The sequence below is a fragment of the Lichenostomus cassidix genome, unplaced genomic scaffold (assembly GCF_008360975.1).
Source record: "Lichenostomus cassidix isolate B80296 unplaced genomic scaffold, HeHo_3.0 HiC_scaffold_39, whole genome shotgun sequence".
In the NCBI taxonomy this organism is placed as follows: Eukaryota; Metazoa; Chordata; class Aves; order Passeriformes; family Meliphagidae; genus Lichenostomus; species Lichenostomus cassidix.
Genome location: NW_028147446.1, coordinates 1781639 through 1802590, shown reverse-complemented (window position 1 = coordinate 1802590; position 20952 = coordinate 1781639). Strand labels below are relative to the sequence as shown.

The following is a 20952-nucleotide window of genomic DNA, read 5'->3' as shown; positions in this document are numbered from 1 at the left end:
CCCAAAATTCGGAGAAAATCCCCATAAAATTCGGAGAAAATTCACCCAAAAGTCACAGAAAATCACTAAATTCACACCAAATTCGCCCCAAATCCAGCTGGTAAGCCAGGGCGGCTGTGCTCCCCAAAATCCCCACCTGGGACCCCGAAAATTGAAAAAAATATCATAAATTGAGAGAAAATGCCGAAATTCAGAAAAAAATCCTATTAAATTCAGAAAAAATCCCCATAAAATTCACAGAAAATCACTAAATTCACTCCAAATTCAGCTGGGAAACCCCAAAAACAGGGTCAGTGACCCCAAAATCCCCACCTGGGACCCCGAAAGTTAAAGAAAAATATCATAAATTTGGAGAAAATCCCAAAATTCAGGAAAAATCCCCATAAAATTCAGAGAAAATCACTAAATTCATCCTAAATTTGCCCCAAATCCAGCTGGGAAACCCCAAAAACAGGGTCAGTGAATCCCAAAATACGCACCTGGGACCCCAAAAGTTAAAGAAAAATATCATAAATTTGGAGAAAATCCCGAAATTCAGAAAAAATCCCCATAAAATTCGGGGAAAATTCACCCGAAATTCACAGAAAATCACTAAATTCAACCTAAATTTGCCCCAAATCCAGCTGGGAAACCCCAAAAACAGGGTCAGTGAATGCCAAAATTCCCATCTGGGACCCCCAAAATTTGGAGAAAAAATCATAAATTTGGAGAAAATCCCGAAATTCAGGAAAAATCCCCATAAAATTCAGAGAAAATCACTAAATTCATCCTAAATTTGCCCCAAATTCAGCTGGGAAATCCCAAAAACAGGGTCAGTGAATCCCAAAATCCCCACCTGGGACCCTGAAAATTTGGAGAAAATATCATAAATTGAGAGAAAACCCCGAAATTCAGAAAAAATCCTAGTAAATTCGGAGAAAATCCCCATAAAATTCGGAGAAAATCCACTAAAACCGCAGAGAAAATCGCTGAATTCACCCCAAATTCACCCCAAATCCAGCTGGTAAGCCAGGGCGGCTGTGCTCCCCAAAATTCCCACCTGGGACCCCAAAAATTCAGAGAAAATATCATAAATTTGGAGAAAATCCCAAAATTCAGAAAAAAATCCTATTAAATTCAGAAAAAATCCCCATAAAATTCAGAGAAAATCACTAAATTCATCCTAAATTCACCCCAAATCCAGCTGGGAAACCCCAAAAACAGGGTCAGTGACCCCAAAATACCCACCTGGGACCCCAAAATTGAAAAAAAAATAACATAAATTGAGAGCAAATGCCTCTGGGTTCTCTCCGGGCATTTTTGGGGGTATTTTTTGGCATTTTGGGGGTATTTTTGAGGCATTTTTGGGGTATTTTTTTGGGATATTTTGGGGGGTATTTGGGGGATATTTTTAGGTTATCTTTGGGGTATTTTTTTGGCATTTTGGAGGTATGTTTTCGGGTATTTGGGGGTATTTTTTGGGCATTTTTGGGTGGGTTTTTTCATTTTTTGAGGTACTATTTTGGTATTTTTGGGGGATATTTTTGAGTATTTTTGGTGTCTCTCCAGGCAGTTTTTGGGATATTTTCTGGGCATTTTTGGGGTATTTTCTTTTCATTTTTGGGGTATTTTTGAGGCATTTTTGGGGTATTTTTTGGGTCTCTCTGGGTATTTTTGGGTATTCTTTGGGATATTTTTGGGGCTATTTTTTTGTATTTTTGGGGCTATTTTTTTGTATTTTGGGGGCATTTTTTGGGATATTTTTTTGGGTATTTTTAAGGGAATTTTTGGGGCATTTTTGGGGTCTCTCCGAGCAATTTTTGGGGGTATTTTTTGGTATTTTACGTTTTGGGTTTTTTTTTTTTTTCATTTTTTGGGGTCTCTCTGGGTATTTTTTGGGATATTTTGGGGAGTATTTTTGGTGTATTTTTGGGGTATTTTTAGGGTATTTTGGGAGTATCTTCGGGGTAATTTTTTTGCATTTTTGGGAGTATTTTTTTGCATTTTGGGGGTATTTTTTGGGGTGCTTTTTGCTTTTTTTGGGGGTATTTATTGGGTATTTTTGGGGTTTCTCCAGGCATTTTTGGGGCACTTTTGGTGGTTTTTTTTTCATTTTTTGAGGTATTTTTGGGATATTTTTGGGGGATATTTTTGAGTATTTTTGGTGTCTCTCCAGGCATTTTTTTGGGTATTTCTGGGGTATATTTTTGGCTTTTTTTGGGGATATTTTTGAGGCATTTTTTTGGGTATTTTTGGGGTAATTTTTTTGCATTTTTGGGGGCATTTTTTGGGTATTTTGGAGGTATTTTTAGGGTATATTTTTGACATTTTTGGGGATATTTTTGGAGGTATTTTCAAGGTATTTTTGGGGTCTCTCCTAGCATTTTTTGGGCTATTTTTGGGGCTATTTTGGGGCTATTTTTGGGGGTCTCTCCGGGCATTTTTTGGGCTATTTTTTGGGCTATTTTTGGGCTATTTTTGGGGTTATTTTTGGGGGTCTCTGGCCCCCTCCTCACCTCCAGCAGCAGCACACAAGGAACGATGGAATTTCTCTTCTCCTGCCGAGGGGAAGCCATGGCTGGGAAACCCAAAAAAACCCCAAAAAATCCAAAAAAACCCCCAAAAATCCCCAAAAAACCCCAAAAATCCAAAAAAACCCCCAAAAAATCCCAAAAAACCACCTGGGAAACCCCAAAAATAGCCTGGGGACCCCAAAAAACCCCCAAAAAAATCCCAAAAATGAGCTCCGGGAATACCTGTGGAAGGAAAAAAAAAAGAGTCAAAGCCACGCCCACCCCAAAAAATCACCCCAAAAATTGGGATATCGACCCCAAAAATTGGATTATCGACCCCAAAATCGATCCAGGGATGGATGGGAATCCAAAATTTCCCCAAAAATCCCAAAATTCGAGCCGAAATTTCAATTAAAAAAGGGGAATTAAACCCAAAATTAAGGCCAGGATGGGTGGGAAACCCGAAATTTCATCTTAAAATCACCCTGGAAACCCCAAAAAAGCCCCAAAATCCCCCAAAATCCTCCCCAAAATGCCCCAAAATCACCTGAGAGCCCCAAATTCCCCCCAAAATCCCCCAATTTTCCCCCAAAATCCCCCAAATTCACCCCAAAATCACCCTGTAAACCCCAAATTATCCCCAAAATTACCCCAAAAAAGGGGAAATCACCCCAAAATCAACCTCTGGCCAGGTGGGAACCCCAAAATTTCCTCCCCAAATCCTCTGGGAACCCCAAAAAAGCCCCAAAATCCCCCAAAGACCCCAAAATCTCCCAAATTCCCCCAAATTTCCCCAAAATCCCCCCAAAAAGGCCCAAAAATCCCCCAAAATCGACCCCAAATCCCCCCAAAATGACCCCAAATTCCCCAAAACTTACCCCAAAATCCCCCTAAAATAACCCAATTCCAAAAATCCTCCAAATTCCCCCAAAATACCCCAAAATCCCCAAATTCCCCCAAAACCCCCAAACTGCCCCCAAATAAGACCCCAAATCCCCCAAATCCTCCAAAATCCCCCCAAAAACCCAAAATCCCCCAAATCCCCAAAATCCCAAAAGCCCCCAAAGAGACCCCAAAAATCCCCCAAATACCCTAAAATCCCCAAATCCCCCCAAAATGACCTCAAAATCCCCAAATTCCACCGGAAAAAGGCCCCCAAACCCTCAAAGACCCCAAATTCCCAAAAGACCCCAAACCCCAAATTTCCAAAATCCCCCAAATCCCCCAAAATGACCCCAAAACTCTCAAATTCCCCCAAAATGACCCCAAAATCCCAAATTCCCTATAAAACTCCCAAAATCCCCCCAAAAACCCAAAATCCCCCCCAAAAGGCCCCAAAATCATCCCAAAATGACCCCAAAACCCCAAATTTCAAAATCCCCCAAATTCCCCCCAAAACCCCCTAAAATCCCCCAAATTCCCCCCCAAAAATGACTTCAAAAATCCCCAAATTCCACCGAAAATAACCCCCAAAGGACCCCAAAATCCCCCAAAATAACCCCAAATTCCCAAAAAAAGGCCCCAAAATCCCAAAATCCCCCAAAATCCCCCCAAAATCCCCAAAAAGACCCCAAAATCCCCAAAAGACCCCAAATCCCCCAAAATGACCCCAAAATCCCCAAAATCCCCCCAAAAATCCCCAAATTTCCCCCAAAAGGCTCCTCCCCCTCCCCAAATTTCGGGGCTCCCCCAGACCCACCGGGGCTCCGGCAGGAGATGTCGCGATAGATATCGCGATATGGCCGCGGGGGGGGGGAGGGGAAGGCGAGCGCTGATTGGCTGGGGAGGAGCTGCCCCTCCCCCACCCCGCCCCCACCCCCCCACTGCGGCAAGGGGGGAGGGGAGGGAGGGGAGAGACCCCAAAATAGCCCAAAATCGGGGGAAATATCCCCAAAATTGTCCAAAATTGGGAAAATATCCCCAAAAATCAAATCTTAAAATAGGGAGAGAAAAATATCCCAAAAATGGGGAAAAAATGTCCCAAAAATGGGGGAAATATCCCCAAAATATCCCAAAAATGGGGAAAAATCCCTAAAAATTGGGATTCTGAAAAAGGGGAAAATATCCCCAAAATTGTCCAAAAATGGGGAAAATATCCCCAAAATATCCCAAAAATGGGGAAAAAATATCCCAAAAATGGGGAAAAATATCCTAAAAATGGGGGAAAATCCCCAAAATATCCCAAAAATGGGGAAAATATCCCAAAAATGGGGAAAATATCCCAAAAATGGGGGAAATATCCTCAAAATTGTCCAAAACTGGGGGAAATATCTCCAAAATATCCCAAAAATGGGGGAAAATCCCCAAAAATCAATCGGAAATGGGGAGAGAAAAATATCCCAAAAATGGGGAAAATATCCCCAAAATATCCCAAAAATGGCGAAAATATCCCCAAAATATCCCAAAAATGGAGGAAAAATCCCCAAAATATCCCAAAAATGGGGAAAATATCCCCAAAATTGTCCAAAAATGGGGAAAAATCCCCAAAATATCCCAAAATTGGGGGAAATATCCCCAAAATATCCCAAAAATGGGGGAAAATCCCCAAAATTGTCCAAAAATGGGGGGAAAATCCCCAAAATATCCCAAAAATGGGGAAATATCCCCAAAATATCCCAAAATTGGGGGAAATATCCCCAAAAATCAATCGGAAATGGGGAGAGAAAAATATCCCCAAAATGGGGAAAAAATATCCCAAAAAATGTCCAAAAATGGGGAAAAATCCCCAAAATAAAATCCTAAAATGGAGAGAGAAAAATATCCCAAAAATGGGGGAAAAATCCCTAAAATCAATCGGAAATGGGGAGAGAAAAATATCCCAAAAATGGGAAAAAAATATCCCAAAAAATGTCCCAAAATGGGGAAAAATCCCAAAAATGGGGAAAAATCCCAAAAAATAAATCCTGAAATGGGGAGAGAAAAATATCCCAAAATTGGGGAAAAAATATCCCAAAATTGGGGGAAATATCCCCAAAATTGTCCAAAAATGGGGGAAAATCCCAAAAATGAATCCTAAAATAGGGAGAGAAAAATATCCCAAAATGGGGAAAAAAACCTAAAAATTGAGATTCTTCAATGGGGAAAATATCCCCAAAAATGGGGGAAAATCCCAAAAAAATCAATCCGAAATGGGGAGAGAAAAATATCCCCAAAAATGGGGGGAAAACCCTAAAAATTGAGATCCTGAAAATGGGGAAAATATCCCAAAATTGGGGGAAAATATCCCAAAATTGGGGGAAAATCCCTAAAATTGAGATTCTTAAAATGGGAAAAATATCCCCCAAAATGAGGAAAATATCCCAAAAATGGATCCTAAAAATGGGGAAAGGGATTTTGGGATCATTTTGGGGTCATTTTTAGGATCATTTTAGGATTCCATTTTAGGATTTCCCCACTTTTTCTCTCCCATTTTTTGGGATCATTTTGGGATAATTTTGGGAGAATTTTGGGTTTATTTTTAGGATCATTTTCAGATCCCATTTTGGGATTTCTTCCCTTTTTCTCTCCCATTTTGAGATCTTTTTGGGATAATTTTAGGATCATTTTTGGGATAATTTTTAGGATCTCATTTTAGGATTTCTTCCTTTTTCTCTCTTATTTTTGGGATCATTTCAGGATCAATTTTGGGATCATTTTGGGATCATTTTTGGGATCATTTTGGGATCATTTTGGGCTCATTTTTGGGATAATTTTGAGATCATTTTGGGGATAATTTTAGGATCATTTTTGGGATAATTTTTAGGATCTCATTTTAGGATTTCTTCCTTTTTCTCTCTTATTTTTGGGATCATTTCAGGATCATTTTTGGGATCATTTTGGGGTCATTTTTGGGATAATTTTGGGATAATTTTAGGATCATTTTTGGGATAATTTTGGGATCATTTTGGGGATAATTTCGGGATCATTTTAGGATCATTTTCTGATCCCATTTTAGGATTTTCTCCCTTTTTCTCTCCCATTTTGGGGTCATTTTTGGGATAATTTTGGGATCATTTTGGGATCATTTTTGGATAATTTTGGGATCCCATTTTAGGATTTTCTCCCCTTTCTCTCTCCCATTTTGAGTTCCCATTTTGGGATCATTTTGGGATCATTTTGAGATCATTTTGAGATCATTTTCGGATCATTTTTGGGATCATTTTGAGATCATTTTTGGGATCATTTTGGGATCATTTTGGGTTTATTTTTTGGACAATTTCCGGATCCCATTTTTACGATTTTCTCCCCTTTTTCTCTCCCATTTTGGGTTTATTTCCAATTTCCCCAAATTTACATCCAGATTTCCCAACCCTCTCCTCGCGCATGCGCAGCGCGCCATTTTCCCATGACGTCACCCCAGCGGGTGGGCGTGGCTTTACCCATATATGGTCACAACCCACCTGCTCAAGCCACGCCCCCTACCCAAGCCCCGCCCCCTCCAGGTGTGGGCGTGGCCTGGCGCCAGGTACGGGATGGGCGTGGTCAGGCGGGTCACGTGACGAGGGCGTGGCCTGGGAGAGACCCGGAAGTACCGGAAGGGAGCGGGACAGGTGCGGGGGGAGGGGCGGGGAGGGGATTTGGGAGCATTTGGGGGATTTGGGGAATTTGGGGGATTTGGGGGAATTTGGGGGATTTGGGAGTTTCGGGGGCGGGGAGGGGCTGTGTGGCCCAGGTGTGTTTTGGGGTGCCAGGTGGTTTGGAGGGAATTTTGGGGGAATTTGGGGTCCCAGGTGTGTTTTGGGGTGGAATTTGGGGAGATTTGGGGGTCCCAGGTGTGTTTCGGGGGAGATTTGGGTGGAACTGAGGAGTTCTGGGAGGTCCCAGGTGTGTTTTGGGGTGGAATTTGGGGAGATTTGGGCATCCCAGGTGTGGCTGGAGCAGATTTGGGTGGAATTTGGGGGGAATTTGGGGGGAATTTGGGGGGAATTTGGGGGTCTCAGGTGTCTTTCCCAGGAATTTGGGGGAATTTGGGGGAATTAAGGAGTTCTGGGGGTTCCCAGGTGTGTTTCAGGCGGAATTTGGGGAGATTTGGGTGTCTCAGGTGTGTTTTGGGGGAGATTTGGGTAGATTTGGGAGTCCCAGGTGTGTTTGGGGGGAAATTTGGGGGGTCCCGTGTTATTTGGGGAGATTTTGGGATCCCAGGTGTGGCCAGGGAGGTCTCAGGTGTGTTTTGGGGTGGAATTTGGGGGAATTTTGGGGTCTCAGGTGTGTTTTGGGTGGAATTCGGGGGGATTTGGGGAGTTCTGGGGGGTCCTGGGTGTGGCCGAGGAGGTCCCAGGTGTGTTCTGGGTGGAATTTGGGGGTTTCCAGGTGTGTTTTGGGGGGATTTGGGAGTCCCAGGTGTATTTCAGGTGAAATTTGGGGTTCCCAGGTGTGTTTGGAGGGAAATTTGGGGGGAATTAAGAAGTTCTGGGGGTTCCCAGGTGTGTTTCAGGTGGAATTTGGGGAGATTTGGGGGTCTCAGGTGTGTTTTGGGTGGAATTTGGGGAGATTTGGATGGAATTAAGGAGTTCTGGGAGGTTCCAGGTGTGTTTGGAGGGGAATTTGGGGAGATTTTGGGGAGATTTGGGGGTCCCAGGTGTGTTTTGGGGGAGAATTTGGGGATATTTGGGTGGAATTGAGGAGTTCTGGGAGGTTCCAGGTGTGTTTCGGGGGGATTTGGGGGGAAATTTGGGGGGTCTGGGGTGTCCCAGGTGTGTTTTGGGTGGAATTTGGGGGAGATTTGGGGGTCCCAGGTGTGTTTCGGGGATCCCAGGTGTGGTTTGGAGGGAATTTTGGGAGGGAATTGAGGGGAATTTGGGGATCTCAGGTGTGTTTGGAGGGAATTTGGGGGAACTTGGAGTTCCCAGGTGTGTTTCAGGTGGAATTTGGGGAGATTTGAGTGGAATTGAGGAGAATTTGGGGGTCTCAGGTGTGTTTGGGGGTGGAATTTGGGGAGATTTGGGGTTCCCAGGTGTGTTTGGGGGGAATTTGGGGGGAATTTGGGAAAACCTGGGGGTTCCCAGGTGTGTTTCAGGTGGAATTTGGGGAGATTTGGGTGGAATTATGGAGTTCTGGGAGGTTCCACGTGTGTTTGGAGGGGAATTTGGGGAGATTTTGGGGGGAATTTGGGGGTCCCAGCTGTGTTTTGGGGGGAAATTTGGGGAGATTTGGGGGTCTCAGGTGTGTTTTGGGGGTGGAATTTGGGGAGACTTGGGTGTCCCAGGTGTGTTTCGGGGAAGATTTGGGGAGATTTGGGACTCCCAGGTGTGTTTCAGGTGGAATTTGGCAGTCCCAGGTGTGGTTTGGAGGGAATTTAGGGGGAATTTGGGGAGGATTTGGGGGAAATTTGGGGGTCTCAGGTGTGTTTCGGGTGGAATTTGGGGAGATTTGGGTGGAATTGAGGAGTTCTGGGAGGTCCCAGGTGTGTTTGGAGGGGAATTTGGGGGGGTTTAGGGGGGAATTTGGGGCTCCCAGGTGTGTTTCGGGTGGAATTTGGGGAGATTTGGTGGTCCCAGGTGTGTTTCAGGCGTCTCAGGTGTGGATTTGGGGGGATTTGGGCCGTCCCAGGTGTGGTTTTTGGGGTCCCAGGTGTGTTCCAGGTGTGTTTTTGGGGCTCCCATTTATATTTTGGGGTTCCAAGGTGTGGTTTTTTGGGTCCCTGAGGTGTTTTTTGGGCTCCCCAGGTGTATTTTGGGGTCCCAGGTGTGTCCCTGATACATTTTTTTGGCTCCCCAGGTACATTTTAGGGTCCCAAAGGTGTTCCAGGTGTGGTTTTTTGCTTCCCAGGTGTATTTTGGGTTCCAAGGTATGTTCCAGGTGTGTTTTTTGGGCTCCCCAGGTGTATTTTGGCTCCCCAGGTGTGTCCCTGATGTGGTTTTTTGGCTCCCTAGGTACATTTCGGGGGCCCAGGTGTGTTCCAGGTGTGTATTTTGGCTCCCCAGGTGTGTTTTTTCCTTCCCCAGGTGTATTTCGGGGTCCCCAGGTGTGTTCCAGGTGTATTTTGGGGTTCCCAGGTGTGTTCCAGGTGTGTTTTTTGGCTCCCCAGGTGTATTTTTGGCTCCCCAGGTGTGTTTTTTGGGTTCCCCATTTATATTTTTGGCTCCCCAGGTGTGTTCCAGGTGTATTTTTTGGCTCCCCAGGTGTGTTTTTTCACTCCCCAGGTGTATTTTTGGCTCCCCAGGTGTGTTCCAGGTGTATTTTCTCCTTCCCCAGGTGTATTTCGGGGTCCCAGGTGTGTTCCAGGTGTGTTCCAGGTGTGTTTTTTCCTTCCCCAGGTACATTTCAGGGTCCCAGGTGTGTTCCAGGTATGTTTTTTGGGTTCCCCATTAATATTTTTGGTTCCCCAGGTGTATTTTTGGCTCCCCAGGTGTGTTCCAGGTGTGTTTTTTGGCTCCCCAGGTGTGTTTTTTGGGTTCCCCATTTATATTTTTGGCTCCCCAGGTGTGTTCCAGGTGTGTTTTTTCCTTCCCCAGGTACATTTCGGGGTCCCAGGTGTGTTCCAGGTGTGTTTTTTGGGTTCCCCATTTATATTTTTGGCTCCCCAGGTGTGTTTTTTGGCTCCCCAGGTGTGTTTTTGGCTCCCCAGGTGTGTTCCAGGTGTGTTTTTTCCTTCCCCAGGTACATTTTGGCTCCCCAGGTGTGTTCCAGGTGTGTTTTTTGGGGTTCCAAGGTGTATTTTTGGCTCCCCAGGTGTGTTCCAGGTGTGTTTTTGGGGTTCCAAGGTGTATTTTGGCTCCCCAGGTGTATTTTTGGCTCCCCAGGTGTGTCCCAGGTGTATTTTTGGGTTCCCCATTTATATTTTTGGCTCCCCAGGTGTGTCCCAGGTGTATTTTTGGGTTCCCCATTTATATTTTTGGCTCCCCAGGTGTATTTTTGGCTCCCCAGGTGTGTTTTTCCCTCCCCAGGTGTATTTCGGGGTCTCTCCCCCCCCAGCCCCCCATGGCCTCTCCCCCCCAGCTGGCTCTGGCTCTGGCCTTGCCCTGCCTCGCCCTGGGACAGGGTACGGACTGGTTTGGACTGGGAGCACTGGGAATGGGAACTGGGGGGACTGGGAGGGACTGGGATGGACTGGGAATGGATTGGTATGGACTGGGAGGGACTGGGATGGACTGGGAATGAACTGGGAGGAACTGGGAGGGACTGGGAATGGATTGGGATGGACTGGGAATGAACTGGGAGGAACTGGGAGGGACTGGGAATGGACTGGGAATGGGAAATGGGGGATCTGGGAATGGACTGGGAGCGACTGGGATGGATTGGGATGGACTGGGAGGGACTGGGATGGACTGGGAATGCGAAATGGGGGAACTGGGATGGACTGGGAATGGACTGGGAATGAACTGGGAGGGACTGGGAGGGAATTTGGGAATATTTTGGGTCTCTGGGGGTGGTTTTGGGGTATTTTGGGGTTATTTTGGGGTGGTTTTGGAATACTTTGGGGCTCTGGGGGTTATTTTGGGGCGTTTTTGGGCTATTTTGGGGTTCTTTGGGGAGGGGTCCTGACCCCCCCGACCCCCCCAGGCTCTCCCAGTCTAACCAGTAACAGCTCCAGTAACGGCACTGCGCCCCCTACTGGGGGACTCTCGGTACGTGGGGATTTGGGGGATTTTGGGAGGATTTTGGGGATTTTGGGGGATTTTGGGGATTTTGGGAGGATTTTGGGGATTTTGGGAGGATTTGGGGCGTTTGGGAGTTTTCTGGGGGAATTTGGGAGGATTTTGGGAGGATTTTAGGGGGGATTTGAGGGGATTTTGGGAGGATTTTAGGGATTTTGGGAGGATCTTTGGGGTTCTGGGTGGGATTTGAGGGGATTTTGGGAGGATTTGGGGGATTTTGGGAGGATTTTGGGTTCTGGCTGGGATTTGGGGATTTTGGGGGTTGGGTGGGATTTGGGGGGATTTTGGGAGGATTTTTGAGATCCCCGGGGAGATTTGGGGATTTTTTGGGGGAATTTTGGGATGATTTTGGGGGGATTTTGGGATCCCTGGGGGAGTTTTGGGGTTCTCCTGGATTTTGGGGTCCCCGGGAGGGATTTGGGGGATCCCAGTGGAGGTTTTGGGGCTCTTTGGGGAAGTTTTGGGGTGAATATTTGGGGATATTTCCGAACATTTTGGGACTCCTGGGAAACCCTTATTTGCTTTGTATTTTGGGGATTTTTGGGTTGATTTGTAGAGGATTTTTTGGGGGATTTTGGCAGATTTTGGGGTTCCTGGGGGAGGTTTTTGGGGTCCCTGGAGGGAATTTTGGTGATCCTTGAGCAGCTTTTGGGGTCCCTGGGAGAATTTCGGAAACACCTAATTTTCCCTGTATTTTGGGTATTTTTGGGTGGATTTTTTGGGGGATTTTTTAGGGGATTTTTTTTTGGGATTTCGGGGTTCCCCTGGGATTTTGGGATCCCTGGGATTTGGGGTTCCCTGGGTGTATTTTGGGGATGTTTTTGGGGTCCCTGGCTGAGTTTTGAGGTCCCTTGGAGGGTTTTGGGATTCCCTGGGGATTTGAGGAGTTCCCTTGGGGTTTTGGGATTTTTTGGGGGATTTTTTAGGGGAGTTTTTTGGGATTTTTTGGGGATATTTTTAGGATTTTTTGGGGGGATTTCTGGGGGTTTCAAGGGTTTTTTGGGATTTTTTGGGCGATTTTGGGCAATTTTTTTGGGGATTTTTAGGGGTTTTGGGGGGATTTTGGGGATTTTGGGCGATTTTGGGGCAATTTTAGAGATTTTTGGGGATTTTGAGGGGATTTTTAAGGGATTTTGGGGATTCTTTTGGATTCTTTGGGGGATTTTTCGGGGATTCCTTGGGGATTTTTGGGGATTTTGGGGATTTTAGGGATTTTGGGGATTGTTTTGGAGATTCTTTTGGGGATTCTTTGGGCGATTTTTCTGGGGATTTCTTAGCGATTTTTGGGGGGATTTTTTAGATTTTTGGGCGATTTTGGGGATTTTTCTGGGGATTTTGGGGGATTCTTTGGGCGATTTTGGAGATTTTTCTGGGATTTTAGGATTTTTGAGATTTCTGAGGGATTTTAAGGGATTTTTGGGATTTTGGGATTTTGGGAATTTTAGAGTTTTGGGATTCTTTTGGGGATTCTCAGGCAATTTTCTGGGATTTTAGAAGTTTTGAGGGATTCTTTGAGAATTTTGGGGATTTTGGGATTTTGGGATTCTTTTGGAATTCTTTAGAGATTCTTTGGGCGATTTTAGGCGATTTTCTGAGGATTTGTTAGGATTTTGGGATTTTGGGGATTTTGGGGGATTTTTAGGATATTTTTGAGATTTTGGGGATTCTTTGAGCGATTTTTGGAGGATTTTTTCTGGGGATTTTTTGGGATTTTTGGGGATTTCTGAGATTTTAGGGATTTTTTGAGGTGTTTGGAGATTTTGAGATTTTGGGCGATTTTTGGCGATTTTGATTTTAGGGATTTTTGGGGGATTTTTGGGGATTCTTTTGGAGATTCTTTGGGGGATTTTTTTTTGGGCTTTTTTGGGCTTTTTTGGGGGATTTTTCCGGGGATTTTTTTAGGGATTTTTTTGGGGGATTTTTTTGGGAATTTCGGGTGGATTTTTTTGGGAATTTGGGGATCCCCTGACCCCTCTATCTCCAGCCTGCAGGCACGGTGGCTCTCTCGGTGCTCTTCGGGGGTCTGGGGGCTCTGGGTCTGGTGGCTCTGCTGGTTTTCGGGGCGCTGCGGCTGCGCGAGAAGAGGAGGAGCGAAGGATCCTATCGACCCAGCCGGGAGGAATTGGGGGGGGGGGCGAGGGGACCCCCGGCCGGGCAGCCCCCCCCCCTGCGCCTGCCGCCCGAGGAGAGGCTCATCTGAGACCCCAGACCCGAAATTTTGGGACACTTCGAGACCCTGACCCGAAATTTGGGGCTTTGAAGGCTTTGTAGGACTTTTTGGGGAGGGGGTGGAGGGGTGAGACCCCCAAAAACGCTTTATGGACTCATCTGAGACCCCTCCCCAAATTTTTGGCATCATCTGAGACCCCCGACCCGAATTTGGGGGGCAGAAGAGACCCCCGACCCAAAATTTGGGGCATTGAAGGCTTAATGGGGCTATTTGGGGAGGGGGCTGGAGGGGTGAGACCCCCAAAAATCCCCCAAAAAACCACTTTATGGACTCCTCTGAGACCCCAGACCCAAAATTTTGGGATTATCTGAGACCCCAGACCTGAATTTGGGGGGCAGAAGAGACCCCAGACCCAAAATTTGGGGCATTGAAGGCTTTATGGGACTTTTTGGGGAGGGGGCTGGAGGGGTGAGACCCCCAAAAAACCCCCAAAATCCCCCCAAAAACACCCCAAAAACACCCCAAAACCACTTTATGGACTCATCTGAGACCCCAGACCCAAATTTTTGGGACCCTTCAAGACCCCAGACCCAAAATTTGGGGCATTAAAGGCTTTATGGGACTTTTTGGGGAGGGGGCTGGAGGGTCTGGGACCCCCAAAAACACCCCAAAAACCACTTTAAAGATTCCCCCTATTGAGAATGGACTCATCTGAGACCCCAGACCCAAATTTTTGGGACACTTCGAGTCCCCCGACCCAAAATTTGGGGCATTGATGGCTTTATGGGACTATTTGGGGAGGGGGCTGGAGGGTCTGGGAGGGGCAAGACCCCCAAAAAGCCCCCAAAAAACCACTTTATGGACTCGTCTGAGACCCCCTCCCCAAATTTTTGGGATCATCTGAGACCCCCGACCCAAATTTGGGGGGCAGAAGAGACCCCAGACCCAAAATTTGGGGCATTGAAGTCTTTATAGGACTATTTGGGGAGGGGGCTGGAGGGGTGAGACCCCCAAAAACACCCCAAAATCCCCCCAAAAACACCCCAAAACCACTTCATGGACTCGTCCGAGACCCCAGACCCAAAATTTTGGGACACTTCGAGACCCCAGACCCAAAATTTGGGGCATTGAAGGCTTTATGGGACTATTTGGGGAGGGGGCTGGAGGGGTGAGACCCCCAAAAACACCCCAAAAACCACTTTACGGACTCGTCCGAGACCCCTCCCCAAAATTTTGGGATGGTTTGAGACCCCTGACCCAAAATTTTGGGATTCTTCGAGACCCCTGACCCAAAAAATGAGGTTTTTTGGGGTCCCTGGGGGGGATTTTGGGGTCTTTTGGGGAATTTTGGGGCGTTTTTTTGGGGAGGGGTCTCAGCCACGCGGATTAAAGTCTATTTTTGAAAAGAAAATCAATAAAAAAATTCCAAAAAAACCCAAGAAAAGTCCGAAAAAAAAATGGTCTGGAAAATTCGGGATCCCAAAATTCCTGAGTTTGGTCCCAAAATCCACTGGAATTTCACCCCAAAATCCCTGAATTTCACCCCAAAATCCCAGGAATTCACCCCAAAAAATTTGGGATCCCAAAATCCCCGCGTTTGGTCCCAAAAAATGGGAATTTCACCCCAAAAATGTCCTTGGAAGCCCCAAAATCCCAGGAATTCACCCCAAAAACATCTGTTGGGATCCCAAAAATTCCCAAGGTTGACCCCAAAAAATAGGAATTTCACCCCAAAAACTTCTCCTGGAACCCTAAAATCCCAGGAATTCACCCCAAAATCAAATTCACTTTTTTAAATTTTATTGGGTTGGTGGGGGAGGGGCAGCAGAAATCCCGATTTTTCCCAAAAATTCCATTTTTTTCCCCAAAAATTCCATCAATTTTCCCCAAAAATTCCATTGATTTCCCCCCAAAATTCCATCGATTTTTTTCCCTGATTTTCCCCAAAATTCCATTGGTTTCCTTTCCCGAAATTCCATCGATTTTCCCCCAAAAATTCCATCGATTTCTCCCCCAAATCCCAATTTTTCCTCCCAAAATTCTGATTTTTCCCCAAATTCCATTGATTTCACCCCAAAATTCCAACGATTTTTTTCCCCAAATTTCCATCAAATTTCCCCCAAAATTCCACTGATTTTCACCCCAAATTTCCATCAATTTTTTCTGATTTTTCTCCCAAATTCCATTGATTTTTCACCCAAATTTCCACTGATTTTTCACCCAAAATTCCATCCATTTTTCCCCAAAATTCCATCTATTTTCTCCCAAAATTCCATCAATTTTCACCCAAAATTCCATTATTTTCACCCAAAATTCCATCAATTTTTTCCCCCAAATTCCATGATTTTCTCCCAAATTTCCATAAATTTCACCCCAAATTTCCATCGATTTTTTTCTGATTTTTCTCCCAAATTTCCATCAATTTTCACCCAAATTTCCATAAATTTCACCCCAAATTCCATCGATTTTTGTCCCAAATTCCATCGATTTTCACCTAAATTTCCATCGATTTTCGGGAATTTTCGGCTCCGGCTGCGGGGGGGGGAGGGGCACCTGTGGGGGAGGGGGAGGGGAGGTTACTGGTGTTACTGGTTTTACTGGGAGCTCTTACTGGTGTCACTGGTGTGACTGGGAGCTCCTCCCGCCCTTACTGGTGTTACTGGTGTGACTGGGAGCTCCTTGCACAACCTTTACTGGTGTTACTGGTTTTACTGGGAGCTCTTACTGGTGTCACTGGTGTGACTGGGAGCTCCTCCCGCCCTTACTGGTGTTACTGGTGTTACTGGTGTGACTCACCTGTGTCACTGGTGTGACTGGGAGCTCCTCCTGCCACCCTTACTGGTGTTACTGGTTTTACTGGGAGCTCTTACTGGTGTCACTGGTGTGACTGGGAGCTCCTCCATCTGTCCTTACTGGTGTTACTGGTGTTACTGGTTTTACTGGTGTTACTGGTGTGACTGGGAGCTCTTACTGGTGTTACTGGTGTGACTGGGAGCTCCTCCATCTGTCCTTACTGGTGTTACTGGTTTTACTGGGAGCTCTTACTGGTGTCACTGGTGTGACTGGGAGCTCCTTGCACAACCTTACTGGTGTTACTGGTTTTACTGGGAGCTCTTACTGGTGTTACTGGTATTACTGGTGTGTTACTGGTGTTACTGGTGTGACTGGTGTGACTGGGAGCTCCTGGCACAACCCTTACTGGTGTCACTGGTGTGTTACTGGTGTGTCACTGGTGTGACTGGGAGCGCTTACTGGTGTCACTGGTGTGACTGGGAGCTCCTCCATCCGTCCTTACTGGTGTTACTGGTGTGACTGGTTTTACTGGGAGCTCTTACTGGTGTTACTGGTATTAGTGGTGTGTTACTGGTGTTACTGGGAGCTCCTGGCACAACCTTACTGGTGTTACTGGTGTTACTGGTTTTACTGGGAGCGCTTACTGGTGTCACTGGTGTGACTGGGAGCTTCTTGCACAACCTTACTGGTGTTACTGGTGTGACTGGTTTTACTGGGAGCGCTTACTGGTGTCACTGGTGTGACTGGGAGCTCCTGGCACAACCCTTACTGGTGTGACTGGTTTTACTGGGAGCGCTTACTGGTGTTACTGGTGTGACTGGTTTTACTGGGAGCGCTTACTGGTGTTACTGGTGTGACTGGGAGCTCCTGGCACAACCTTACTGGTGTTACTGGTGTGTCACTGGTGTTACTGGTGTCACTGGGAGCTCTTACTGGTGTGTCACTGGTGTGACTGGGAGCTCCTCCCACCGCCCCTACTGGTGTGACTGGTTTTACTGGGAGCTCTTACTGCTGTCACTGGTGTGACTGGGAGCTCCTCCCGCCACCCTTACTGGTGTTACTGGTGTGTTACTGGTGTGTCACTGGTGTGACTCACCTCTCTTACTGGTGTGACTGGGAGCTCCTCCCGCCCCTACTGGTGTTACTGGTGTGACTCACCTGTGTCACTGGTGTGACTGGTGTGACTGGGAGCTCCTCCCGCCGCCCTTACTGGTGTTACTGGTGTCACTGGTGTGACTGGGAGCTCCTCCCGCCGCCCCTACTGGTGTTACTGGTGTGTTACTGGTGTTACTGGTGTTACTGGTGTGACTCACCTGTGTCACTGGTGTGTTACTGGTGTGACTGGGAGCTCCTCCCGCCGCCCCGACTGGTGTTACTGGTGTGTTACTGGTGTGTTACTGGTGTGACTGGTGTGACTCACCTGTGTCACTGGTGTGACTGGGAGCTCCTCCCGCCGCCCCTACTGGTGTTACTGGTGTGACTCACCTCTCTTACTGGTGTGACTGGGAGCTCCTCCCGCCCTTACTGGTGTTACTGGTGTGACTCACCTGTGTCACTGGTGTGTTACTGGTGTGTCACTGGTGTGACTGGGAGCTCCTCCCGCTCTTACTGGTGTTACTGGTGTGTTACTGGTGTTACTGGTGTGACTCACCTGTGTCACTGGTGTGACTGGTGTGACTGGGAGCTCCTCCCGCCGCCCCTACTGGTGTTACTGGTGTTACTGGTGTTACTGGTGAACTCAGAGTAAGCTGAGGCTCGCGGGCAGAGCAGAGATCGATACCAGGAGCGAACCTGCGGGAAACCAGTTTGCACTGGGAGCCTCCCAGTTTGGACTGGGAATTACCAGTATGGACTGGGAACGTCCTGTTTTGGACTGGGAGCATCCCAGTTTGGACTGGGAATTACTGGTTTGGACTGGGAGCTGACCGGTTTGGACTGGGAATCACCAGTATGGACTGGGAATGTCCCAGTATGGACTGGGAATTACTGGTTTGGACTGGGAACGTCCCAGTATGGACTGGGAATTACTGGTTTGGACTGGGAGCGTCCCAGTATGGACTGGAAATCATCAGTATGGACTGGGAATTACCAGTTTGAACTGGGAGCTGACCAGTATGGACTGGAAACATCCCAGTATGAACTGGGAACGTCCCAGTATGAACTGGGAATCCCCCCTTGAACCAGGGGCAGTTTTGGGGTCCCAGGGAGGCTTTTGGGGTCCCAATTTTGGGCCTTTTGGGGTTTTTTTGGGGTGATTTTTGGGGTTTTTTTGGGGTGATTTTTGGGGTTTTTGTGTACCTTGGGGTGTCCCAGGCAGTGACACAGGAAGATGAAGGTCCCCTGGGTGATGATTTGGGGTTCCCAGGGGTGTTTTTGGGGCAGTTTTTTGGGATTTTGGGGTAAATCTTTGGGGATTTTTGGGGTTTTTGGGGTTCCCAGCTCCATTTTTGGGGTGATTTTTGGGGTTTTTGTGTACCTTGGGGTGTCCCAGGCAGTGGCAGAGGAAGATGAAGGTCCCCTGGGTGATGATTTGGGTTTCCCAGGGCAGATTTTGGGGTTTTTTGGGTATAATTTCGGGATTTTTGGGGTTTTCGGGGTTCCTGAATCCATTTTTGGGGTGATTTTTGGGATTTTGTGTACCTTGGGGTGTCCCAGGCAGTGGCAGAGGAAGATGAAGATGATTTGGGTTCCCCAGGACAGTTTTTGGGGCAGTGTTTTGGGATTTTGGGGCAGTTTTTTGGGTTTTTTGGGTATAATTTTGGGATTTTTAGGTTTTCACGTGTCCCAAATCCATTTTTAGGGTTATTTTTGGGGTGATTTTTGGGTTTTTTGTGTACCTTGGGGTGTCCCAGGCAGTGGCACAGGAAGATGAAGATGATTTGGGTTTCCCAGGGCAGTTTTCGGGGTAGATTTTTGGGATTTTGGGGTAAATCTTTGGGGATTTTTGTGTTTTTGGGGTTCCTGAATCCATTTTTGGGGTGATTTCGGGTATTTTTGTGTACCTTGGGGTGTCCCAGGCAGTGGCACAGGAAGATGAATGTCCCCTGGGTGATGATTTGGGGTTCCCAGGGGTGTCTTTTTGGGTTTTTTGGGTACAATTTTGGGATTTTTGGGTTTTTGGGGTTCCCGGCTCCATTTTTAGGGTTATTTTTGGGGTTTTTGGGTGAAATTTTTGGGATTTTGTGTACCTTGGGGTGTCCCAGGCAGTGGCACAGGAAGATGAAGGTCCCCTGGGTGATGATTTGGGGTTCCCAGGGGTGTTTTTTTGGGTTTTTTGGGTACAATTTTGGGATTTTTGGGGTTTTTGGGGTTCCCGGCTCCATTTTGGGGTGATTTTGGGGTTTTTGTGTACCTTGGGGTGTCCCAGGCAGTGGCAGAGGAAGATGAATGTCCCCTGGGTGGCGTTGAGCAGGCAGAAGAGGAGGGGGAGGGGCGGGGGGGCACTGCCGGGGGGGAGGGGCAGCCCCGCCCCCCCCGCCCAGCCCAGCCCCGCCCCCAATCCCACCGACCAACAGGAGCCCAGCAGGGCCAGCTGCCCCAGTGACGTCACCAGCAGCACCCTGGGGACAGCGCGGGGACAGCGGGGACATCAGGGACAGCGGTGGGGACATTGGGGACATCAGTGGGGACATCAATGGAGAAATTGGGGACATTGGGGACATCAGTGGGGAAATTGGGGACAATGGGGACATCAATGGGAACAGCGTTGGGGACATTGGGGACATCAGTGGGGACATCAATGGAGAAATTGGGGACAATGGGGACATCAATGGGGACAGCATTGGGGACATTGGGGACATCGTTGGGGACATTGGGGACATTGAGGACATTGGGGACATCAGTGGGGACATTGGGGACAATGGGGACATCAACGGGGACAGCGTTGGGGACATTGGGGACATCAGTGGGGACATCGTTGGGGACATTGGGGACATCAGTGGGGACGTCAGTGACATCGTTGGGGACAATGAGGACATTGGGGACATTGGGGACATCAGCGGGGACATCAATGGGGACATTGGGGACATCAACGGCATTGTCACCTGGGATCCCCCAATGTCCCCAGTGTCCCCAATCACCCCAATGTCCTCAAATGTCCCCAATGACCCCAACGTCCCCGATGTTCTTAATGTCCCCAATGCCCCAAATATCCCCAGTGTCCCCAACGTCCGTCATGATGTCCCAAATCCCCCCAATGTCCCCAATGATGTCACCAAATCCCCAACATCCCAAATGTCCCCAGTGTCCCCAATGTCCCCAATTGCCCAATCCCCCAACATCCCCAGTGTCCCCAATGTTGTCCACAATGTCCCCAATCCCCTGATGTCCCTAATGTCCCCAATGTCCCTGATGTCCCCAAATCCCCAATATCCCCAATGATGTCCCCAATATCCCCAATGTCCCTGATGTCCCCAATGATGTCCCCAATGATGTCCCCAATGTCCCTACTGTCCCCAACATCCCTAATGTCCCCAATGATGTCCACAATGTCCCCAATCCCCTGATGTCCCCAATGTCCCCAACATCCCAAATGTCCCCAGTGTCCCCAATGATGTCCACAATGTCCCCAATCACCCCAATGTCCCCAAATGTCCCCAATGTCCCCAGTGTCCCCAATGTCCCCAAATGTCCCCAATGTCCCAAATGTCCCCAATGTCCCAAATGTCCCCAACATCCCCAATGTCCCTAATGATGTCCCAAATCCCCCCACTGTCCCCAATCCCCCAACGTCCCCAATATCCCAAATGTCCCTGATGTCCCCAATGTCCCCAGTATCTCCAATGTCCCCAATGTCCCCAACGTCCCCAGTGTCCCCAATGTCCCCAATATCCCCAATACCCCCAAATCCCCAATGCCTCCAATGTCCCCAATGTCCCCAATAATCTCCAATATCCCCAAGGTCCCCAATCCCCAATGTCCC

The 20952-nt window shown here is 47.5% G+C and overlaps 2 protein-coding genes and 1 long non-coding RNA gene across 8 annotated transcripts in view; 1 reads left to right on the top strand and 2 right to left on the bottom strand.

Moving 5' to 3' along the window:
* LOC146422698 (phospholipid phosphatase-related protein type 2-like) overlaps window positions 1-4241 on the bottom strand; it is a 42165-nt gene extending 37924 nt beyond the window's left edge. Inside the window, exons 1-2 of one of the 2 annotated variants that reach the window (XM_085046149.1) lie at window positions 4192-4241; window positions 2496-2735 (exon numbers count right to left, since the gene is read on the bottom strand). In XM_085046149.1, the coding sequence (XP_084902275.1) occupies window positions 2496-2555 (60 nt within the window). In that variant the 5' untranslated portion in view covers window positions 2556-2735; window positions 4192-4241. Of the gene's footprint in view, window positions 1-2495; window positions 2984-4191 lie in introns of those variants that run through there. The other variant, XM_085046148.1, reaches the window with a different exon arrangement.
* A 2745-nt stretch (window positions 4242-6986) lies between these two features.
* LOC146422697 (protein crumbs homolog 3-like) lies at window positions 6987-13535 on the top strand. Its single transcript, XM_085046153.1, has 6 exons — window positions 6987-7021; window positions 9728-9757; window positions 9926-9955; window positions 10358-10452; window positions 10974-11038; window positions 13053-13535. The coding sequence occupies exons 4-6, from the start codon at window positions 10392-10394 to the stop codon at window positions 13266-13268; spliced, it is 342 nt and encodes a 113-aa protein (XP_084902279.1). The 5' UTR covers window positions 6987-7021; window positions 9728-9757; window positions 9926-9955; window positions 10358-10391; the 3' UTR covers window positions 13269-13535.
* A 2166-nt stretch (window positions 13536-15701) lies between these two features.
* Window positions 15702-17262, bottom strand: LOC146422696 (uncharacterized). Of its 5 annotated transcripts, none has more exons than XR_014848066.1 (2): window positions 17190-17262; window positions 15702-15791 (listed from the first exon to the last, which is right to left on the bottom strand). It is a non-coding gene; the product is annotated as an uncharacterized LOC146422696 (long non-coding RNA). The 5 variants fall into 5 exon arrangements; XR_014848065.1 differs by lacking the exon at window positions 17190-17262 and adding an exon at window positions 17128-17147; XR_014848067.1 differs by lacking the exon at window positions 17190-17262 and adding an exon at window positions 16906-16945.
* Between the last annotated feature and the right edge of the window lie 3690 nt (window positions 17263-20952).

What these genes read in the sequence shown, in the direction of transcription:
- LOC146422697 (XM_085046153.1), top strand. Translation starts at nt 10,392, where the DNA reads ATGGCCTCTCCCCCCCAGCTGGCTCTGGCTCTGGCCTTGCCCTGCCTC. An exon ending in CTGCCTCGCCCTGGGACAGG is followed by an intron (nt 10,453 to 10,973) that starts GTACGGACTGGT and finishes CGACCCCCCCAG; the next exon opens with GCTCTCCCAGTCTAACCAGT. An exon ending in CCCCTACTGGGGGACTCTCG is followed by an intron (nt 11,039 to 13,052) that starts GTACGTGGGGAT and finishes CTCTATCTCCAG; the next exon opens with CCTGCAGGCACGGTGGCTCT.